Below are 18,728 nucleotides of genomic sequence, written 5' to 3' on the forward strand. Positions count from 1 at the left end.
TTTGAAAAATTTTTTTTCCGACGAAAAATTTAAGCACCTACCACCTATCGATTTTTCTTAAAAATTCGCTTTTGATTTTTAGTCATTTTGTTTGACGCCCTACAGAAAAGTTGTCTAATACTTTTTTGTAGTTACCAATGAGCTCTACTTCAGAAAAAAGTTTCACTGAAATATAATCACTATCATAGGAGATATGACTGTTTGAAAATTGAACCATATTTATGTGGTTTTTCTCATTTTACGAGGAAAAACGACGAAAGAACAACTTTTTCATTATTTTTAGAATTTCTACATATTCTACACTAAAATACACGTCGTTTGCTTTTTTAAACATTAAAATTGTCCAATCCGTTCAGAAGTTATGACGTTTTAAAGATTCGCATAAAAATTCGGGCAGACATTTCTGGCCAGAAATTATATATTCGGTAAGGAATTTTTTTCTCGAAACTGAGTAGGAATTCGGTGGTATGTCTGTTGACCAAAAATGATTGCAATTAACCCCTGCAACTAAAAATAATTTTTCCAGAACGATTTGAAATTTTTTAATTTAATTGTTAATAACTTTTTAACGAAGCCTCCATCAACAAATTGGTATTCTTGATTTTCGTCTTATTTTGGCATCTGGAATCCTTCATTACAATTTTCCCAGGGGTGGCCGAACACCCTGTATACATGTATGTGTGTGTGTGTAGGAAAAGATTATTAAAAATCCTGTTCTCTATAATATATTTAAAATTGGAGTAACTATAAAATATAAAAACGACTGACATAAAAGATCTTTTCAAACATTCTTCCACACCGAATGTTAATGAAAATGCATGAACTAAATAAAACCTTCGAATCTTATAAGTTACCAAAATTGTCAAGAATTGTAAGACAATCAAAATTTTCAAGACTCTTAAAGCTTCAAATCACATTAGAAGTAATTCGAGTTTTTAGCCATATTATGGTCCCGAAGTGATTCGAAGGGTTCGAAATCCCATCGCTTGTAAGGTTAATCGTCCTGTTACGCTTTCGAGCGCGCCATTTTACAGCTTCCGTACCTCTCACGACGAGACGGCGATGTTATCTCTTTGAATTTATCAATTTTCTGCGAATACTCTTTGCCCTCTGTCCGTTGTTTCGTGGCTTCGACGAAAACCGACAATCCGTTGATACGTTTGATCTCTTCTCGATTATGTACCTTGGACGCTGACGATGTTTCCGGGTATAATGGCAGAAATGTCGGCGAACAGTGTAGCTTGTTGCAACTCGGGAAACCTTCGAAAACCCTCGCCAGTTCCGAGAATAATCCTAGGATCCTCGTTTCACTTTCCAAACGAAGCTTCGTTGGGCGCTTTTAACCCGCGTAAAACATGTTTTGATCGAAAATATTGCCTGTGCCAGAAACAAAATAAAACTGATCACGAATTTTCTATCGAAGGTTTCGATCGTGGCCAACGTCCGACTTAACCGACGAAGGAAAACTGTGCAAAGTTAGTCGAAGATGAAACGCTCGAGCGTTTCGCGAATGTTTCCCGTAATTCGAACCTGGCCAACCGTGGAGAACATTTGATAGCACAAGCGCGATGGCGACGTTCTAAAATTTGCCTTAACCCTCGCTAACAAAATTATGTTTTCCGTACGGAACAGTTCGTAATCTGTTTTTTATTTTGTCACTGGTCCCTTTCGCCATTTTGTAATATTGCCGTGACGATGAATTCCGTGTTGTCGACGTCCCCGTTCGCAAACTTTGACGCGGACGATCCGACGCGCAATGGAACTTTACACGCCGAGGCGCGTCTTCTCCGACAACTTTCGAAGGTGAATGGATGTCTCGCGAGAAACCAGAACTTTTCGAGAAACGAAGCGTTGCTTCAGAATCTTCAGAATCTGCCTCCGGAAGAGGAGCACGAGATAACTCTTACGGTAACATCGAGGAGCGTCTCTCGTCTACAAGGAAAGAATGTGTCCTCGGGCACCACCGTAGCAAAATTGCATTCAAAAACAACGTTGAAGAAGAAGGAACCAAGAAACAGTAGGTTTCCACTGACTGATATACACTCCGGGACAAAAAGATAGCACACTTCCAAATTATTGTAATTTTTACTTGTTAAACATTACAAATTCAGCATATATTTTCAGACTGTCCTTGTTGATACGTATGAATGAAATGAAATGAACTGAATCTATCTATTTTTATTCAAAGAAATACAATTATTGACAAGATATAAAGGGACAAAATGATAGCACACTTAACGAAAAACTTTAAACATAAAACAATTAATGAATAAAAATTAATGCTTAATGTTTTGTAGAATCTCCTTTACGTCTAATAATTTCAATCAATCTGTTTGATAAAGATTTATACAATTGTTTAATACTTTTTTGGCGTATGAATGAAATGAAATGAACTGAATCTATCTATTTTTATTTAAAGAAATACAATTATTGGCAAGATATAAAGGGACAAAATGATAGCACACTTAACGAAAGACATTAAACATAAAACAATTAATGAATAAAAATTAATGCTTAATGTTTTGTAGAATCTCCTTTACATCTAATAATTTCAATTAATCTGTTTGATAAAGATTTATACAATTGTTTAATACTTTCTTGGCTAATATTCTCCAACTTGTTCAAAATGCACTGTTTTAAATCGTTAATATTTTGAAATTGTCTGCCATTTTGGTATACGGCTCTGACAAGATGTCCCCAATAATTTTCAATAATGTTGAGGTGGATCTTGCTGGCCAATTCAAAGTATGTTTTGCGAAGAAAAGTATTTCTTTACCGCTTTCGCTGTATGAATTGTGGTATTATTTTGTAAAATGTATTTATTTCCAGTAATTCTTACAGCATATCTGTTTAGTTGTTCATTTATCATTTCAATATATCGTTCACTATTCATTTGCCCTTTTATAAATTTTATTTCGATTTTACCGTAATATCCAATACCGGGTTAAATCGTTACGCTGCTGCACAGTGGGCCAGATAAAAAATTTTAGTGACATTTTAGTATAACTTTTGAACCATTAAAGATATCAAAGTGCGGTTTGCACAGAAAAATATTACAAAATTCTCTCATTTTAATACTGTATAGAATATTTTGTAATTACTTTTACTATGTCTACTTAATTTTATATTTATGTTTATTTAATTGGTTTCTGCAATGTTTTACATGTAATTGTCTCACACAAATGTAGTAAAATAAATTAGAAGTTATTTGATATATATTATTTTCTTAGACAATTTATATTGAAAAATATTTTGTTTTTGGATTATATAGAAATATATAATTCAATATTATTCCAGATAATATTATTAAACACCGTAACAAAATGTCTATTATACAGGGTATTCGGCCTTGGGAAAAATTTTAATGGGAGATTCTAGAGGCCAAAATAAGACGAAAATCAAAAATACTAATTTGTTGATGGCTTCATTCAAAAGTTATTAACGTTTAATAACTCACGTTATGAATTTTTGCACGTACTGAATTTTTTTCTAGAAAATGGGAAGGATTTCGACGGTAGGTCTACTCACCAAAAATTATTGTAATTGACCCCCGCAACCGAAAATAATTTTTCCAGAACGATCTGAAATTTTTTTTTTTTCGACGTAAAATATAGGCACCTACTCGAATTTTTTTCTCGAAAGTGGTTAGGATTTCGGGGCTATGTGTATTGACCAAAAATGATTGTAATTGACTATCGCAATCGAAAATAATTTTTCCAGAACGATTTGAAATCTTTTTTTTCGTCGAAGAATTTAGGCACCCTAACCCCCGTCGATTTTTCTTAAAAATTCGTTTTTCATTTTTAATAATTTTGTTTGACATTGTACGGAAAAGTTGTCTAATACTTTTTTGTAGGTACCCATGAGCTCTACTTTAGAAAAAAGTTTCATTAAAATATGTTCACTATTGTAGGAGTTATGGCTGTTTGAAAATTGGACCGTTTTTATTGGGTTTTTCTCATTTTTCGGGATTAAGGAACAACTTTTTCAATATTGTTAGAATTTCTACATATTCCCCACTAAAATCCGTGTCGTTTGCATTTTGAAAAATTAAAATCCTCCAATCCGTTCAGGAGTTATGACATTTTATTTTTTCATTTTGTTTATTCACCAAAAATGCTTGCAATTGACCCCTGCAACTAAAAATAATTTCTTCAGAATGATTTGAAATTTTATAATTTCATTTTTTAATAACTTCTTAACGAAGCCTCAGTCAAGAAATTGTTATTCTTGATTTTCGTCTTATTTTGGCCTCTGGAATCTCCCATTAAAATTTTCCACAGGTATGTATAATACAAAATTGGAATACAATAATTCGAAAGTATATAAAAAAGCTATACAAATCCATCCCAAAACGTTTACTCCAAATTGTACACAATAAAGGAGGACACACGAAGTATTAATAATAACATTAGCGACGTGTATTCTACGTTATAGCAAGAGAGTGCTATCATTTTGTCACGCCTATTTTACTTTGTAACATCATTAAATAAAAGCTTTCGTTGTTTTTGTTAATCGACTAAAATAATTTGTTATAGCTATTAAACACTCTAAACATATAAACCATAGTAAAATAATCATTTAAAATTAAGGAATTAATATACTTTCAGGGAGTGTTATCATTTTGTCGCACTTATTTTACGTCACTTTATAACATCATTAAATAAAAGCTTTCGTTGCTTTTGTTAATCGACTAAAATAATTTGTTATACCCATTAAACACTCTAAACATATAAAGTATACTAAAATAATCTTTTAAAATTAAGGAATTAATATACTTTCAGGGTGTGCTATCATTTTGTCGCACTTATTTTACGATAGTTTGTAACATCATTAAATAAAAGCTTTATTTACCTATTAAACACTCTAAACATATAAACCATAGTAAAATAATCGTTTAAAATTAAGGAACTAGTATATTTTCAGGGAGTGTTATCATTTTGTCGCACACTGTATTAGTGAAATCCGCAATTACATAGTTGCCAAACCAATAATATGCAATTTAGTCAGTCTTATCGCATATACTATATCGCAAACATTGTTAAACAGGTACGCATGGCAGTGGTTATATCGACTCTCAAAAACATGCAACGTCGTCTCGTGACTCTCCAAACCGAAGGGACAAAGATTCCAAAGAAAACTACGACCACGATGTCAACACGATGGCTCCTAATTCCTTGGATTTCACGGTACGCGAGAGAAACGCTTGCCCTTCCAAAACCCAAGAGAGCCAATTGTCTCCAAACAGCACACGAAACACAGAAGACAGAACCATTGGAGCTGCTCTCTTTAGTTGTCCGGTCGAGTTAATAGAGATCTATCCCGGTAACAAGGAACAGCCGCTAGGTTTCAATAGACGATTCTCCGACGCGAGTCGAGACGGAAGCTCGATGAGATCTTTCCCGAAGGAGGACGACGAAACGTCGAAATCCTCGGTCTTGGAAGAAGATATTTATCTGTTTACCAAGGTGAGATCGAAGAAAGCAGAAGAGGTATGCGAAATCGGCGATAGTAGCGTAGAATGTCCGCGGAAAAATGAGAAAGATCGCGAGGAAAGCTTTTACAAGTCTGCTTCCGGTGTCTTGCAAAACGGGGACTCGGGTCAACCGACTCGGGATCGACAAAAGCTCGATCGAAGTTCGAAACAATTTGAAATCGACAATTTAAATTCCGTTACGATTCTGAAAGAAAGCGAAAGATCAGGTTTAAAGAGAAAGCAGGAAGATCGGTCGAATGGTGAAAAAATGGCGAACGACGCCGTTTCGAAGAAGATGCTCGAGGAAGAGGATCCAACGACGCTCGAGGGAGAAAACCAAAGCGTCGTTTCGAGTTCTTCGCGCGAATCGAACGTGTTCAACAGTGACACTCATTACGGAAACTCCGTAAGTTCGAGTGAAAGTGGGATTTCGAAATTGATGCTCGATTCCGATCAATCCAGCATTTACGGACGTTCGGAGACCGATGTGTCGTCGATGGAGAATACAGTAGTCGATCTGAGAGAAAGGAAATCGAATTCTGAGAGAAGGAACGTAAATACGGACGAAAAGAATAAGAAAATGATTATCGATAAGCGAGAAACTGAGAAAAACGGTATCGTTGATACGAATAATAGTCAAATGTCGAAAATCAACGAGTCGGAAATAGCTAAGGATCGAGGTTTCGAAAAGGGAACGACAAGGTTCGCGATAAAAAATTTGGAGGATAGAACGATCGATAGAGAAAGGAATCAACTGAATGTTAATAACGGCGATGTAAAAATATGTAAACTTTTGATGGAAATACACGAGCATCTGTCTAGCGATTGGCAAAGGATGGAGTGCATCAGGGCGAAGCAACATGGCGGCGTTTCAGTCGATTCTCTTTGTTCGAAAATGACGCTACAACTTTTGAATAGCACCATCGACAGGTATAAGAAAGTCATTTATTTTTTTGTGTAATTTACGACTTCTTCTTTTGGAAAGTTTGATAAAAAAAATAAATGTATATTTCTAGAATTCTGTACGAAATTGATATTCTTCAAATTTACTAATGACACGTGCTTTAACGCGTTAAAAAGTAAATGATAATATCATATAAAATGCACTATGAGTTACAAATATTGTCGCGAGGTGAAATGATTATTTATCTCTTTGGAACAAAATAATGTAAATGTACAAGTATGAAGTATGTGGTTCCATTAAAAAAGGGGGTAAATGTGATAAAATTTTATTTTATGCTGCTTTTCTCCATTTTCATCAGTTTCTAATATTTATCTATTTATTTAACGTCTTCGATGCTCATACAAATACAGAAATTTTATACAGGGTGTTCGGCCACACCTGGGAAAAATTTTAATGGGGGATTCTAGAGACCAAAATAAGACGAAAATCAAGAATATCAATTTCTTGACTGAGGCTTCGTTAATAAGTTAGTAAGTTATTAAAAAATTAAATAAAAAATTTCAAATCGTTCTGGAAAAATTATTTTCGGTTGTGGGGGTCAATTACAATTATTTTTGGTCAATAGACATACCTCCGAAATCTTACCCGCTTTTTAGAAAAAAATTCCAGAAGATATGAAATTTTTCGAGTAAATTAAAAAATTTCAAATCGTTCTGGAAAAATTATTTTCGGTTGCGGGGGTCAATTACAATCATTTTTGGTGAATACACATACCCCCAAAATCCTACCCACTTTCGAGAAAAAAATTCGTGGAGGTGCTGAAAGTTTTGGGTGAAAAAAAAGACTTTCGAATCGTCTTAAAAAAATTATTTTTAGTTGCAGGGGTTAATTGCAAGCATTTTTGGTCAATAGACATATTCCCGAAATCCTACGCACTTTCGAAAAAAAAATTCCTTACCGAAAATATAATTTCTGGCCAGAAATGTCAGCCCAAAATTTCATGCGAATCTTTAAAACGTCATAACTCCTGGACGGATTGGACGATTTTAATGTTTAAAAAAGCAAACAACGCGTATTTTAATGGAGAATATGTAGAAATTCTAAGAATTTCCGAAAAGTTGTTCCTTAATCCCGAAAAATGAGAAAAATCCAATAAAAATGGTCCAATTATCAAACAGCCATAACTCCTACAATAGTGAACATATTTTAATGAAACTTTTTTCTGAAGTAGAGCTCATGGGTACCTACAAAAAAGTATTAGACAACTTTTCTGTAGGGCGTCAAACAAAATTATTAAAAATGAAAAACGAATTTTTAAGAAAAATCGTCGGGGGGTAGGTGCCTAAATTTTTCGACGAAAAAAAAAATTTTAAATCGTTCTAAAAAAAATAGTTTTAGCTAGGAGAGTCAATTACAATCATTTTTGGTGAATAGACATACCCTCAAATTCCTAACCAGTTTCGAGAAAAAAAATTGGAGTAGGTTGACTTTTTCGACAAAATTAAAAAATTTCAAATCGTTTTGGAAAAATTATTTTCGGTTGCGGTGGTCAATTATAATAATTTTTAGTAAATTGACCTACCCCCAAAATTCTATCCAGTTTCTAGAAAAAAATTCAGTACGGGCGGAAGTTTAAACGTTAATAACTTTTTAACGAAGCCTCCATCAACAAATTGGTATTCTTGATTTTCGTCTTATTTTGGCCTCTAGAATCTCTCATTAAAATTTTTTTGAGAGGTTCGATAATTAGTTGATTGTTTTTAAATCGGATTCTGAGACAACGCGATTATTTTTTAATTAAACTGTATAAATATGAGCCAGTTATTTCATGTACAATTTAACTTCTTCAAAAATCTTACATTCAATCGTATTTTTGGAAGCTCCGGTTTTGTTACTAATTTTTAAATAGGTTTAAAAGTTGTTTTCAACAGGTGCAGGAATTACATTTGCGGTTCGAGTGATAGCTACAAAGCTGAAATAAAAATTACCAAACTGTTTTCGAAACATGTTATTCAGCTAGTGAATGCAGTAAACCAGAATAAACTAATAATCGAAGAACACGGTGCGGATATTTTATTTGTGCAAAGATAGTCATATTCTGCAGATTATTAATTTGTTCTAATTACAGAACGCCAGTTAAATAGCATGCAATCGGAATTCGTTCGAGAACAAGGTGGAAATAAAAAAGTAATGTTTAGAACGCGACAAAGAATTTAGTATCATTTAATATAGAATTTAGTATCATTTTTTAATATAATTTAGATGTAAATAATCGTTTAATTTGTGATAGAGGGGAACTTTGAACGAAGATGTTTCGTTTTGGGATCGCTGGACATGCGAAATAAGTTGCGCGATCGGATCCATTTTCAAATTGATCAAATGTGTAATGACCATAAACGAAGAGAAGGAAAATGTTCAAAATCTGCAACAATGTAAATTGACAAATTGTCGTGGAACGAATGCATCGTCTGCTAATGATAAAAAGTAATTTTTATAATAAATTTAGATAAGGAAACAGAAATACTTCGAGTGTATTTGAAGTCAGACAATGTGCTTACTTTGTCAAATTTAGTTTTTTTTGTTTTTTTCAATGGGTCTTCTGTTAATGGTGTGAATTAATTTTTATAGTACAGTAAATGTAGACAAGTATATAGAGATAGTTTAAACGTATTTCAAGTAATTAACTAACATTTTCATAACGTTTACATATAATATAAAAGTGAACAAAATCTAAACCTATTCTAAAACCAAGGTACGTTACGTTTTAAAGAGTGTGTTTTTTGTTTTTTGAAAACATGTATCAGGAGAAATTTAAATCGTATTATATCTTACAATACATGTATAAATTATTCGTCTACTAAAATGAAATAACCAGTATATTAGTCTCTACTTTTACTGTGCAAACTAGACATACAGTAAAGGATATGTTATATTGGATATTAACACTAAACCTACCAGCACTTCGTGTATACCCATTCCTACCATGAGCGGTCAAATGACCAATCTTTCTTTTTCTCTTTTACAAGGCAACGTACTTCTAATTTTAGCATTATATGTATAGAAAGTTGCGTTTTGATGTTTACTCGTAAGATATCCTTCTCTTGTATGTTAAAAATTTTTTAATTTTCATCGAATAGAAGATAAAACACCCTTGGAAATGAATTTTGTTCCAAGTCGATACCGTAGTTAGTTCTAGAGAAAATAACTATTTAAAAAAAAGTTCTGGCTAGTAATTACGCCAACATCCTGTATTTAAATTAATTTTCAATTAAATAAACAATTTATAATAAAGTTTTATCCCACATCAGTCGTATGATCAATAGGAATTTCTTAAACTTCTTTAAACATATAAAGTCAAAGTAAATGTTAAAATAAACATGGAAGACAGCATAAATTATAGTAGGTGATATGATCATTAGGTAAAGAATGAAAAGCCCTTTAAAATGAGCGTTTGTACGAGTCGATAGCTTTATTAGTTCCAGAGATATAGCGATTTTAGTTTCAAGTCGATGCGGTGGCTAGTTACGGAGATATAAGGGTTCGAAGTTTGTTTACGTTTCACTGTTGCGCTCGCGAGTTCATTGATCAATGCGTAGTAAATTCTTGGAAATACTACGCCCCGAAACTAGGTCACGACAGTCACGTACGCGGCGTAGGTCAGCACCACGCACGTGCGACAAGGAAGTCCGACTCCGATAGACGAAGACAGAGATAGTCGAATTAAAAAAATTACCATTTACATAAATTGCGATATCTTCGAAACGGAAAGTCGGATCGACAAAAACCAAAAGCCATTTTAAAGGGGAGGCTTTGCCGCTTCTGAAAATGCCTCAATAATTAATAAAACACTAATAGTTTCGGAACTGCACGCGTCTAAACTTTTAGTATCTTTAATACGCATTAATAGCGAGATACAATGGAATTTAAAAAATTATCTTTTACATAAATTACGATATCTCGAAAACGGAACGTCGGATCGACAAAAACCAAAAGCCATTTTAAAGGGGAGGCTTTGCCGCTTCTGAAAATGCCTCAATAATTAATAAAACACTAATAGTTTCGGAACTGCACGCGTCTAAACTTTTAGTATTTTTAATACGCATTAATAGCGAGAGGCAGCGGAATTTAAAAAATTACCTTTTACATAAATTACGATATCTCGAAAACGGAACGTCGGATCGACAAAAACCAAAAGCCATTTTAAAGGGGAGGCTTTGCCGCTTCTGAAAATGTCTCAATAATTAATAAAACACTAATAGTTTCGGAACTGCACGCGTCTAAACTTTTAGTATCTTTAATACGCATTAATAGCGAGATACAATGGAATTTAAAAAATTATCTTTTACATAAATTACGATATCTCGAAAACGGAACGTCGGATCGACAAAAACCAAAAGCCATTTTAAAGGGGAGGCTTTGCCGCTTCTGAAAATGCCTCAATAATTAATAAAACACTAATAGTTTCGGAACTGCACGCGTCTAAACTTTTAGTATTTTTAATACGCATTAATAGCGAGAGGCAGCGGAATTTAAAAAATTACCTTTTACATAAATTACGATATCTCGAAAACGGAACGTCGGATCGACAAAAACCAAAAGCCATTTTAAAGGGGAGGCTTTGCCGCTTCTAACAATGCCTCAATAATTAATAAAACATTAATAGTTTCGGAACTGTACGCGCCTAAAGTTTAACTATTTTTAATACGCGTTGTTAATCTGTTCTAAGACAGTGGAAACTGATATATCGGAAGTTAACCAGAATTTGGTACCAAATTTTGTCCAGTTCAAATATAAATCAACTGGTCAGATGACCGGTCGTGGTAGGCAAGACAGATTATATATTTTTCTCGGAAAAAAGACAATAAGAATAAAAGTGAATATTGTAAAATTCATTGTACGTATGCTATAAGAAAAGTCATGAAGTTAAATGGTGCTAAAATAATATACTGTGTTAGAAATTCTAAACGAAATTTTGAAACTGGTCATTTGACCGATCGCGGTAGGTTTAGTGTTAAGTACAAAATAGTTTACAAAAATTAAAGGCTCGTACAAAAAAGTAAAGAGGGACTAGAATAGATTGCTTAAATAAAGAATACATATTTGTTATTGACTAGTGTAATTTGCCATTTATAACGTAGTGTTATAATCAGAAGTGTACTTTTGTAGACACATTGTAGAGATATTTGAAAACTATTCCATCAAATGCTTCGAGTCTTGCATAAAAATATTCCTGCACTATTCTTCCTTGTTGTATTTTGTTATTCTCTAGTTTTTCTTGTTTACAAGACATTGGTACAACATTAACAAAGACATTGACAAAATTTCAGACAGAAGTACGGAGTCGTTCGATCAAAAATGGCGGATCTAAATCCGACGAGGAAAAAGAGTTCTATCGAAACGCAGATGTCTGTCGCCTTTAATTCGAATAATCCGTTGAAGCAATCGAAATCCAAGGCGTCCGTGAAACTCGTATCTCCCAGGAATCACGAGAAAGAGAAAATCGTGGAAGCTATTCAAAACAGAATCGTTGAAAAGAAAGTGAGCGACAATGGCCGTCACAATGAGAGAAAAAGGGTCGCGAAGAAGCCAACGTTAAGCGCAAATTTCAATCAATCGAAGCAACTGGCTCCAAGGCAAAAGCATCGCGCCTCTAGCAATCCACAACCGGTTTGGAGACCTGGTGGAACGGTGAAACTTCCGTCTTCGAGTAGCGCGACGACGTTGACGCAAAAATATCGCCCGTTCGCGCACGCCAAGGAAAAAGTCAATCAACCGGTCGAGAATACGAAGTGAGCGTTTCGTAATATTGAATAAAAAATTTCAAATAATTGGAGAATAAACATGTCGACGCCTCTTGACGAAAAGATTATTGACATCAGGGATTCCATTTTCATTTTTTGAACAGTTTAGTTCATCTGCTTAATTCATCTATTTACAGAAAAATACATATACAGTAAAATTTTAATTATCCGGCATACTCGGGGGTGGGGCAATGCCGGAAAATCAAATATGCTGGATAATTGAAATATAAAAACGAGGAAGATAATCACAGATGTGGTATACGAATAGACCTTACATTCCATGTATTTTTTCGATTCATTTTTCTGGGGTTCTAGAACCTCATTACCATCTTCATGACACTCACAACATTACTAACAGGTTACAGAAATGAACACAAGAGGAAGTGAGACAGAAAATGAAATTACAGGAACATTTCTAGCCACACATTATATTTTTCGAAAAGAATTTTTTCTCGCAAATGCATAGGTTTTTGGGGATATGTGTATTCACCTAAAATGATTCTAATTGACCCCCTGCAACTAAAAATAATTTTTCTTTTTAAATAATTTGAAATTTTTTAATTTCGTCGAAAACTTTTCCCACCCTCTCGAATTTCTTCCTAGAAAGTGGGTAGGATTTTGGAGGTATGTCTATTCACCAAAAATGATTGTAATTGACCCCCGCAACCGAAAATAATTTTTTTAGAATTAATTAAAAATTTTTTTTTTCGTCGAAAAATTTCAACAGCTACCCCCCTGTCGATTTTCCTTAAAAATTCGTTTTTCATTTTTTCTAAATTTGGTTGAACCTGTACAGAAAAGTTGTTTAATACTTTTTTGTAGGTACTAGTGAGCTCTACTTCAGAAAAAAGTTTCATTGAAATATATTCACTATCATAGAAGTTATGGCTGTTTGAAAATTGAACCATTTTTATGGGATTTTTCTCACTTTCCAGGGTTAAGGAACAACTTTTCGAACATTCTTAGAATTTCTAAATATTCTTCACCAAAATATGCGTTGTTTGCATTTTGAAACATTAAAATCCTCCAACCCGTTCAGAAGTTATGATGTTTTAAAGATACGCATGAAATTTCAGGTTACCATTTCTGGCCACACATTATATTTTTCGAAAGTGCGTAGGATTTTGGGGGTATGTGTATTCACTTAAAATGATTGTAATTGACCCCCACAACTAAAAATAATTTTTTCAGAATGACTTGAAATTTTTTAATTTTGCGACTTTCTGCATCTACCCTCTGTTGGTTTTTCTTAAAAATTTGTTTTGATATTTAATAAATACAACCATGGGTAATGTAGTAATAAAATTTATTAATAAAAAATAAAATATATAAAATTTCTACGCTTTATTCGTCAACTGTTTGGTATTTACATCACTGCTGGTTACATGCGGCTGTGACTTCTATGTTATACCTTTAATAGTTGGAACTACAATATAACTATAGTTTAATTTTAATGGGAGATTCTAGAGGCCAAAATAAGACCAAAATCAAGAATATCAATTTCTTGACTGAAGCTTCGTTAAAAAGTTATTAAAAAATTAAATTAAAAAATTTCAAATCGTTTTAAAAAAATTATTTTTGGTTGCGGAGGTCAATTACAATCATTTTTGATGATTAGACATACCACTGAAATCCTACCCATTTTCTAGAAAGAAATTCAAGAAAGTGTGAAATTTTTCGAGAAAATTAAAAAATTTCAAATCGTTCTGGAAAAATTACTTTCGGTTGCGGGGGTCAATTACAATCATTTTTGATGATTAGACATACCACTGAAATCTTACCCGCTTTCTAGAAAAAAATTTGAGAAGATATGAAATTTTTCGAGAAAATTAAAAAATTTTAAATCGTTCTGGAAAAATTATTTTCGGTTGCGGGGATCAATTGCAATCATTTTTGATGAAAAGACATATCCCCGAAATCCTGCGCATTTTCGAGAAAAAAATTCAGTACGTGCGGAACATTAAACGTTAATAACTCTCTAACGAAACCTCAATCAACAAATTGGTATTTTTGATTTTCGTTCTATTTTGGCCTCCAGAGTCCCCCATTAAAATTTTTCCCAGGGTTATGAGAAAATGTAGAAAATAAATTTCTGTATTAAGAAATTTTATTTACAATTTATTTAAAACTATATATTTTCATGGGCAAAAAATTTTTACAAAATAAAAAATAGATTGAAAAAATACTAATATTTACGGATGGGACTTGAACCCCTACTCCCAGCGTAGGAATCTTCGAATGTTGCACGTAAATAAAAACAGTACTTGGTAATTACTTGAAATAAATCTATAGTCAAACAGTAATAAAGTTTTAATCATAAATATTTCAAAAACTATTGAGTAGTTGTGCCTTAAATGGTATATTTCATTTGACTAAATCTACAAACGTGCAAAGTTTCACCTAAATCGGTGACCCAAAGGATTTGCACTCTTCTTGTGAGTCAAATAAATCTGGTCAGCATAAGTGTATACTAATAACGAACAAAACATCAGGGTCAAGGATTATGTAATCCGATATTTTTCGAATTTTACTTTCAGAGAGACGAAACAGGGTCGAACGGTAAGCGAATTTAAGAAAAAGGTTTCCCAGGAAACGTATTCTATGAAGGACGTTTTTCCTACGCTGGAAACTGACGTTTGCAAGATTTCAAAAAAAAGAAGCAACGCGAGCTTGATGGGTAGTCCGCGACCCAAGCCAAGACCAGGAACGCTGGGAGTTGCGTCGCAAGGCTACAACGAACCTCAACGAGCCTGCTCGAAGAACTGTGAGAAGACATCGTCCTGGGAGAAGATCGCTAGACAGAAGACTCTGAAGGAATCAAGGGTTCTTCGAGTATTGGAAGAAATTATAAAATCCACACCGATAGAGAAAAGGGGGAACAAGAAGACTAAGAACGTAGTTAACTGTTATCGTACTCAGGTTGAAACGAATTCTCCTCGCCTGGAACAAACAACGATCAAAGAAGAAAGAAAGATTCAGGAAGAAGAACCCACGAGGGACGTCGACTCGAGTCAACTTAAGAAGAGTCGACCCGAAGATAGCGAAAATCATCGATCAGTGGAAAAGCTTCCAGAACAAACATTAACATATGATGTTACTCCGTTGTTTACCAATGTCAAAGAAGTCACCACAGATGCGGAAGTAAGCGTCAAGATCGAAAATTCTCAACAGAATACCGATTCGAGTTTCGTCTCTGTGGTCAGTGCAAGCTGCATGGCGGATTTCAGCTCGAGCTCCGACTGCGTAGCCAGAATCGAATCCTCCAAGTGCTGTCAAACATCTTTGAACTCTGGTTCTTCGTCGTGTACCTCGAATCCGGAACAGAAAGACGAAAGGTCTAGAAAACGTAGCAATTTACGTGTATCTTTTGTTAATTGCATCGAGGATCGACAACGATGCAACGAAGAGAACTCTACGAACTCGATAGTGGTTAGAGAGGAGAAGAATTTATCAGTCGTCGGAGAAGAAATGTCTGAAAATTTAACACTTTTTAAAGAAGAGTCTAAGAATCCATTACTTGGGTCGATCGTCGCAGAAAAAATATCGAATAATGTATCAATTGTGAGAGGAGAAAAGTCCAACGATCCATCAATTGTAAAAGTAGAAAATTCAAAAAATCCAATTTGGGAAGAAGTATCTAAGAATCCATCTGTCAGTGAAGAAATGTTGAAGAATCTATCAACTTCCAAAGAAGAAAAGTCTGATGTATTAGTTACGAGAAAAGAAAAGTTTAACAATCCATCAATCGTGAAATTTGAAAATTTAAAAAATCCAATCTGGGAAGAAGTATCTAAGAATCCACCTGTCAATGGAGAAATGTTGAAGAATCTATCAACTTCCAAAGAAGAAAAGTCTGATGTATTAGTTACGAGAAAAGAAAACTCTAACAATCCATCAATTGTAAAAGTAGAAAATTCAAAAAATGCAATCTGTGAAGGAGTATGTTATAACCCACCTGTCAATGAGGAAATGTTGAAGAATCTATCAAGTTCCAAAGAAGAAAAGTCTGATGTATTAGTTACGAGAAAAGAAAAGTCCAACAATCCATCGATCGTGAAAGTTGAAAATTTAAAAAATCCAATCTGGGAAGAAGTATGTAATAATTCACCTGTCAATGGGGAAATGTTGAAGAATCTATCAACTTCCAAAGAAGTAAAGTCTGATGTATTAGTTACGAGAAAAGAAAAGTCCAACAATCCATCGATCGTGAAAGTTGAAAATTTAAAAAATCCAATCTGGGAAGAAGTATGTAATAATTCACCTGTGGATGGGGAAATGTTGAAGAATCTATCAACTTCCAAAGAAGAAAAGTCTGATGTATTAATTACGAGAAAAGAAAAGTCCAACAATCCATCGATCGTGAAAGTTGAAAATTTAAAAAATCCAATCTGGGAAGAAGTATGTAATAATTCACCTGTCAATGGGGAAATGTTGAAGAATCTATCAACTTCCGAAGAAGAAAAGTCCAACAATCCATCGATCGTGAAAGTTGAAAATTTAAAAAATCCAATCTGGGAAAAAGTATCTAAGAATCCATCTTCTAATGGGGAAATGTTGAAGAATCTATCAACTTTCAACGGAGAAAAGTTTGATGTATTAGTTACGAGAAAAGAAAAGTTCAACGATTCATCAATTGTAAAAGTAGAAAATTCACAAAATCCAATCTGTGAAGAAGTATGTAATAACCCACCTGTCAATGAGGAAATGTTGAAGAATCTATCAACTTCCAAAGAAGTAAAGTCTGACGTATTAGTTACGAGAAAAGAAAAGTCCAACGATTCATCGATCGTCAGGAAGGAAAGGTTAAAGAATGCAACAATTAGAGACGAGAAATCCAAGAATCCATTGGCCATGAAAGTAGAGAAGCCAATAACGAATCCTCACACAACGTCGTTGACTATGCTGAAAGAATTTCTTTATAACCAAGGTGTCGATATCGATCTAGTGAACAAAGCTGAACAGTGTTTGATAGATAAACAGAGAATACGCAGACGTTTGAAGCAGATATCCACGAGCTCTGTCGACGTTTCATCCAGCATTCGCGGTAATAAAGATTCAAATACACCACGATACAAAGAAGGAAAATTGGGAAGAGCCGTGGAAAGCAACGAAGATGATTCTGTTAATCGTGGAGGCAGATTAAAAAGACACAACATCGCAACTTGCACAGAGAAGAATAGTAAAGATGCTTTTTCGCATACTGGTTTCCAGTGGTGCACAACAAAAAGCTTGCAAACTATACCCGAGGAGAACGCTTTTGCATCGACGAAACGTCAGAATATAGGGACACAGACAGAAATCGCTTCGGTTAAACACGTGGCTAGCGAGTGTCGCGAGAAGATGCCCAAAAAAGCAGAAAACTTGACGAAGAACACCAGAAACGTTTCCACGATGACAAACTCGTTTCCGATCAGCGATAATTTCACGGAAACTATACGAGTTTCCTACGTTTCGAAATCGGTGGCCACCGAACGCGTCGATTTTCCTGCGAGCCCAGAGAAATGTCCCCGCCAAAATTGTAATCATTCATCGGAAAAAACGATTCGTAAGGATGATCGAGGTTCGCTGAAAAAGTGTCGTCACGAGTTGGGTCGGTTGTTGAATCAGACGCAGCGTGACGAACAATGTTCGATGAATTGCGGACAAAATGCGTCATTGTCATCTAGCTCTTTAGATCTGTCTTTCGAGTATTTAGAAAATCGTCACCAGCACGAAATGGCGGAGAAAGAATCGAATAAACTTGCTGAGGTCATTTCCAGCGAAACAATGGCGGCTCTTCGGATCGCTGAAATCCAAGCTCGCAACGTGTACAGAGCCATCGACATGTACAAACGTCACTTGAAGGATAAGTCGAAGGAATTTGAAAATCAGACGGAACAGACGACGAATAAAGACTTCGAAAGTTGTAAAGAAATATTGGAATGCTTGTATAAAAGCAACGACTTTGATATTGTCGTAACGAGAAGCTACGATCGTTTGGACAGTGACGACGATCGCGAGGCATCCGAAGTCTTGGGGACGCCGGAAGTTGCGTCAGCTTCGAGTAAAGAGTCCATCGATCGTCGAAGTAAATCCGAACGCGTAATTTCTAAATTTGTTTCGACGTCGAGCGTGAACGTTCCGCTCGATGAAAGTATATTTGGCGAGATCGATTCGGAAATTCCCAGGAAGTCGTCCAGTAGCGTTGTGTTGAAGGACGCGAGATCCTTGGTGGAATTCTTGGTCCACGAAACGGAAGACGCGACGGTCGAGCAGATACGTTGCGTCCAGAAAATCTCGAACAGTAAAAATCTGAGGTTTCGCGAGAAAATTTCGAAAACGAGCAGCGGAAAACTGCGGAATCGGTGTTTACTGTTCTCGAGGGAGAACGTATTGCCTCTCGTCTACGGTGTCGTGTGCTCCATTGTGTTTTGGTGTTTGCAATTCACGATCACCTGCGACATCGTCGCGTGATTCGTTCCGCCATCGTGCGTGCCGTTTGTATCACGTTTGTGTTTGTAAATGTTCTGTCTGTAGTTCTTTTAATCAATTAAAAACGACGCTTTTT

At 34.8% G+C, this 18,728-nt stretch overlaps 1 protein-coding gene across 1 annotated transcript; it reads left to right on the forward strand.

Moving 5' to 3' along the window:
- The first annotated feature begins 1,695 nt into the window (after nt 1-1,695).
- LOC143342820 (uncharacterized) lies at nt 1,696-18,685 on the forward strand. The gene is made up of 7 exons (XM_076767085.1): nt 1,696-2,017; nt 5,050-6,363; nt 8,290-8,442; nt 8,509-8,567; nt 8,671-8,864; nt 11,708-12,169; nt 14,719-18,685. Exons 1-7 carry the CDS (start codon nt 1,696-1,698, stop codon nt 18,632-18,634), a joined length of 6,420 nt encoding a protein of 2,139 aa, XP_076623200.1. The 3' UTR covers nt 18,635-18,685.
- Nucleotides 18,686-18,728: the final 43 nt, after the last annotated feature.

Source organism: Colletes latitarsis, chromosome 6, assembly GCF_051014445.1.
Source record: "Colletes latitarsis isolate SP2378_abdomen chromosome 6, iyColLati1, whole genome shotgun sequence".
NCBI lineage: Eukaryota > Metazoa > Arthropoda > Insecta > Hymenoptera > Colletidae > Colletes > Colletes latitarsis.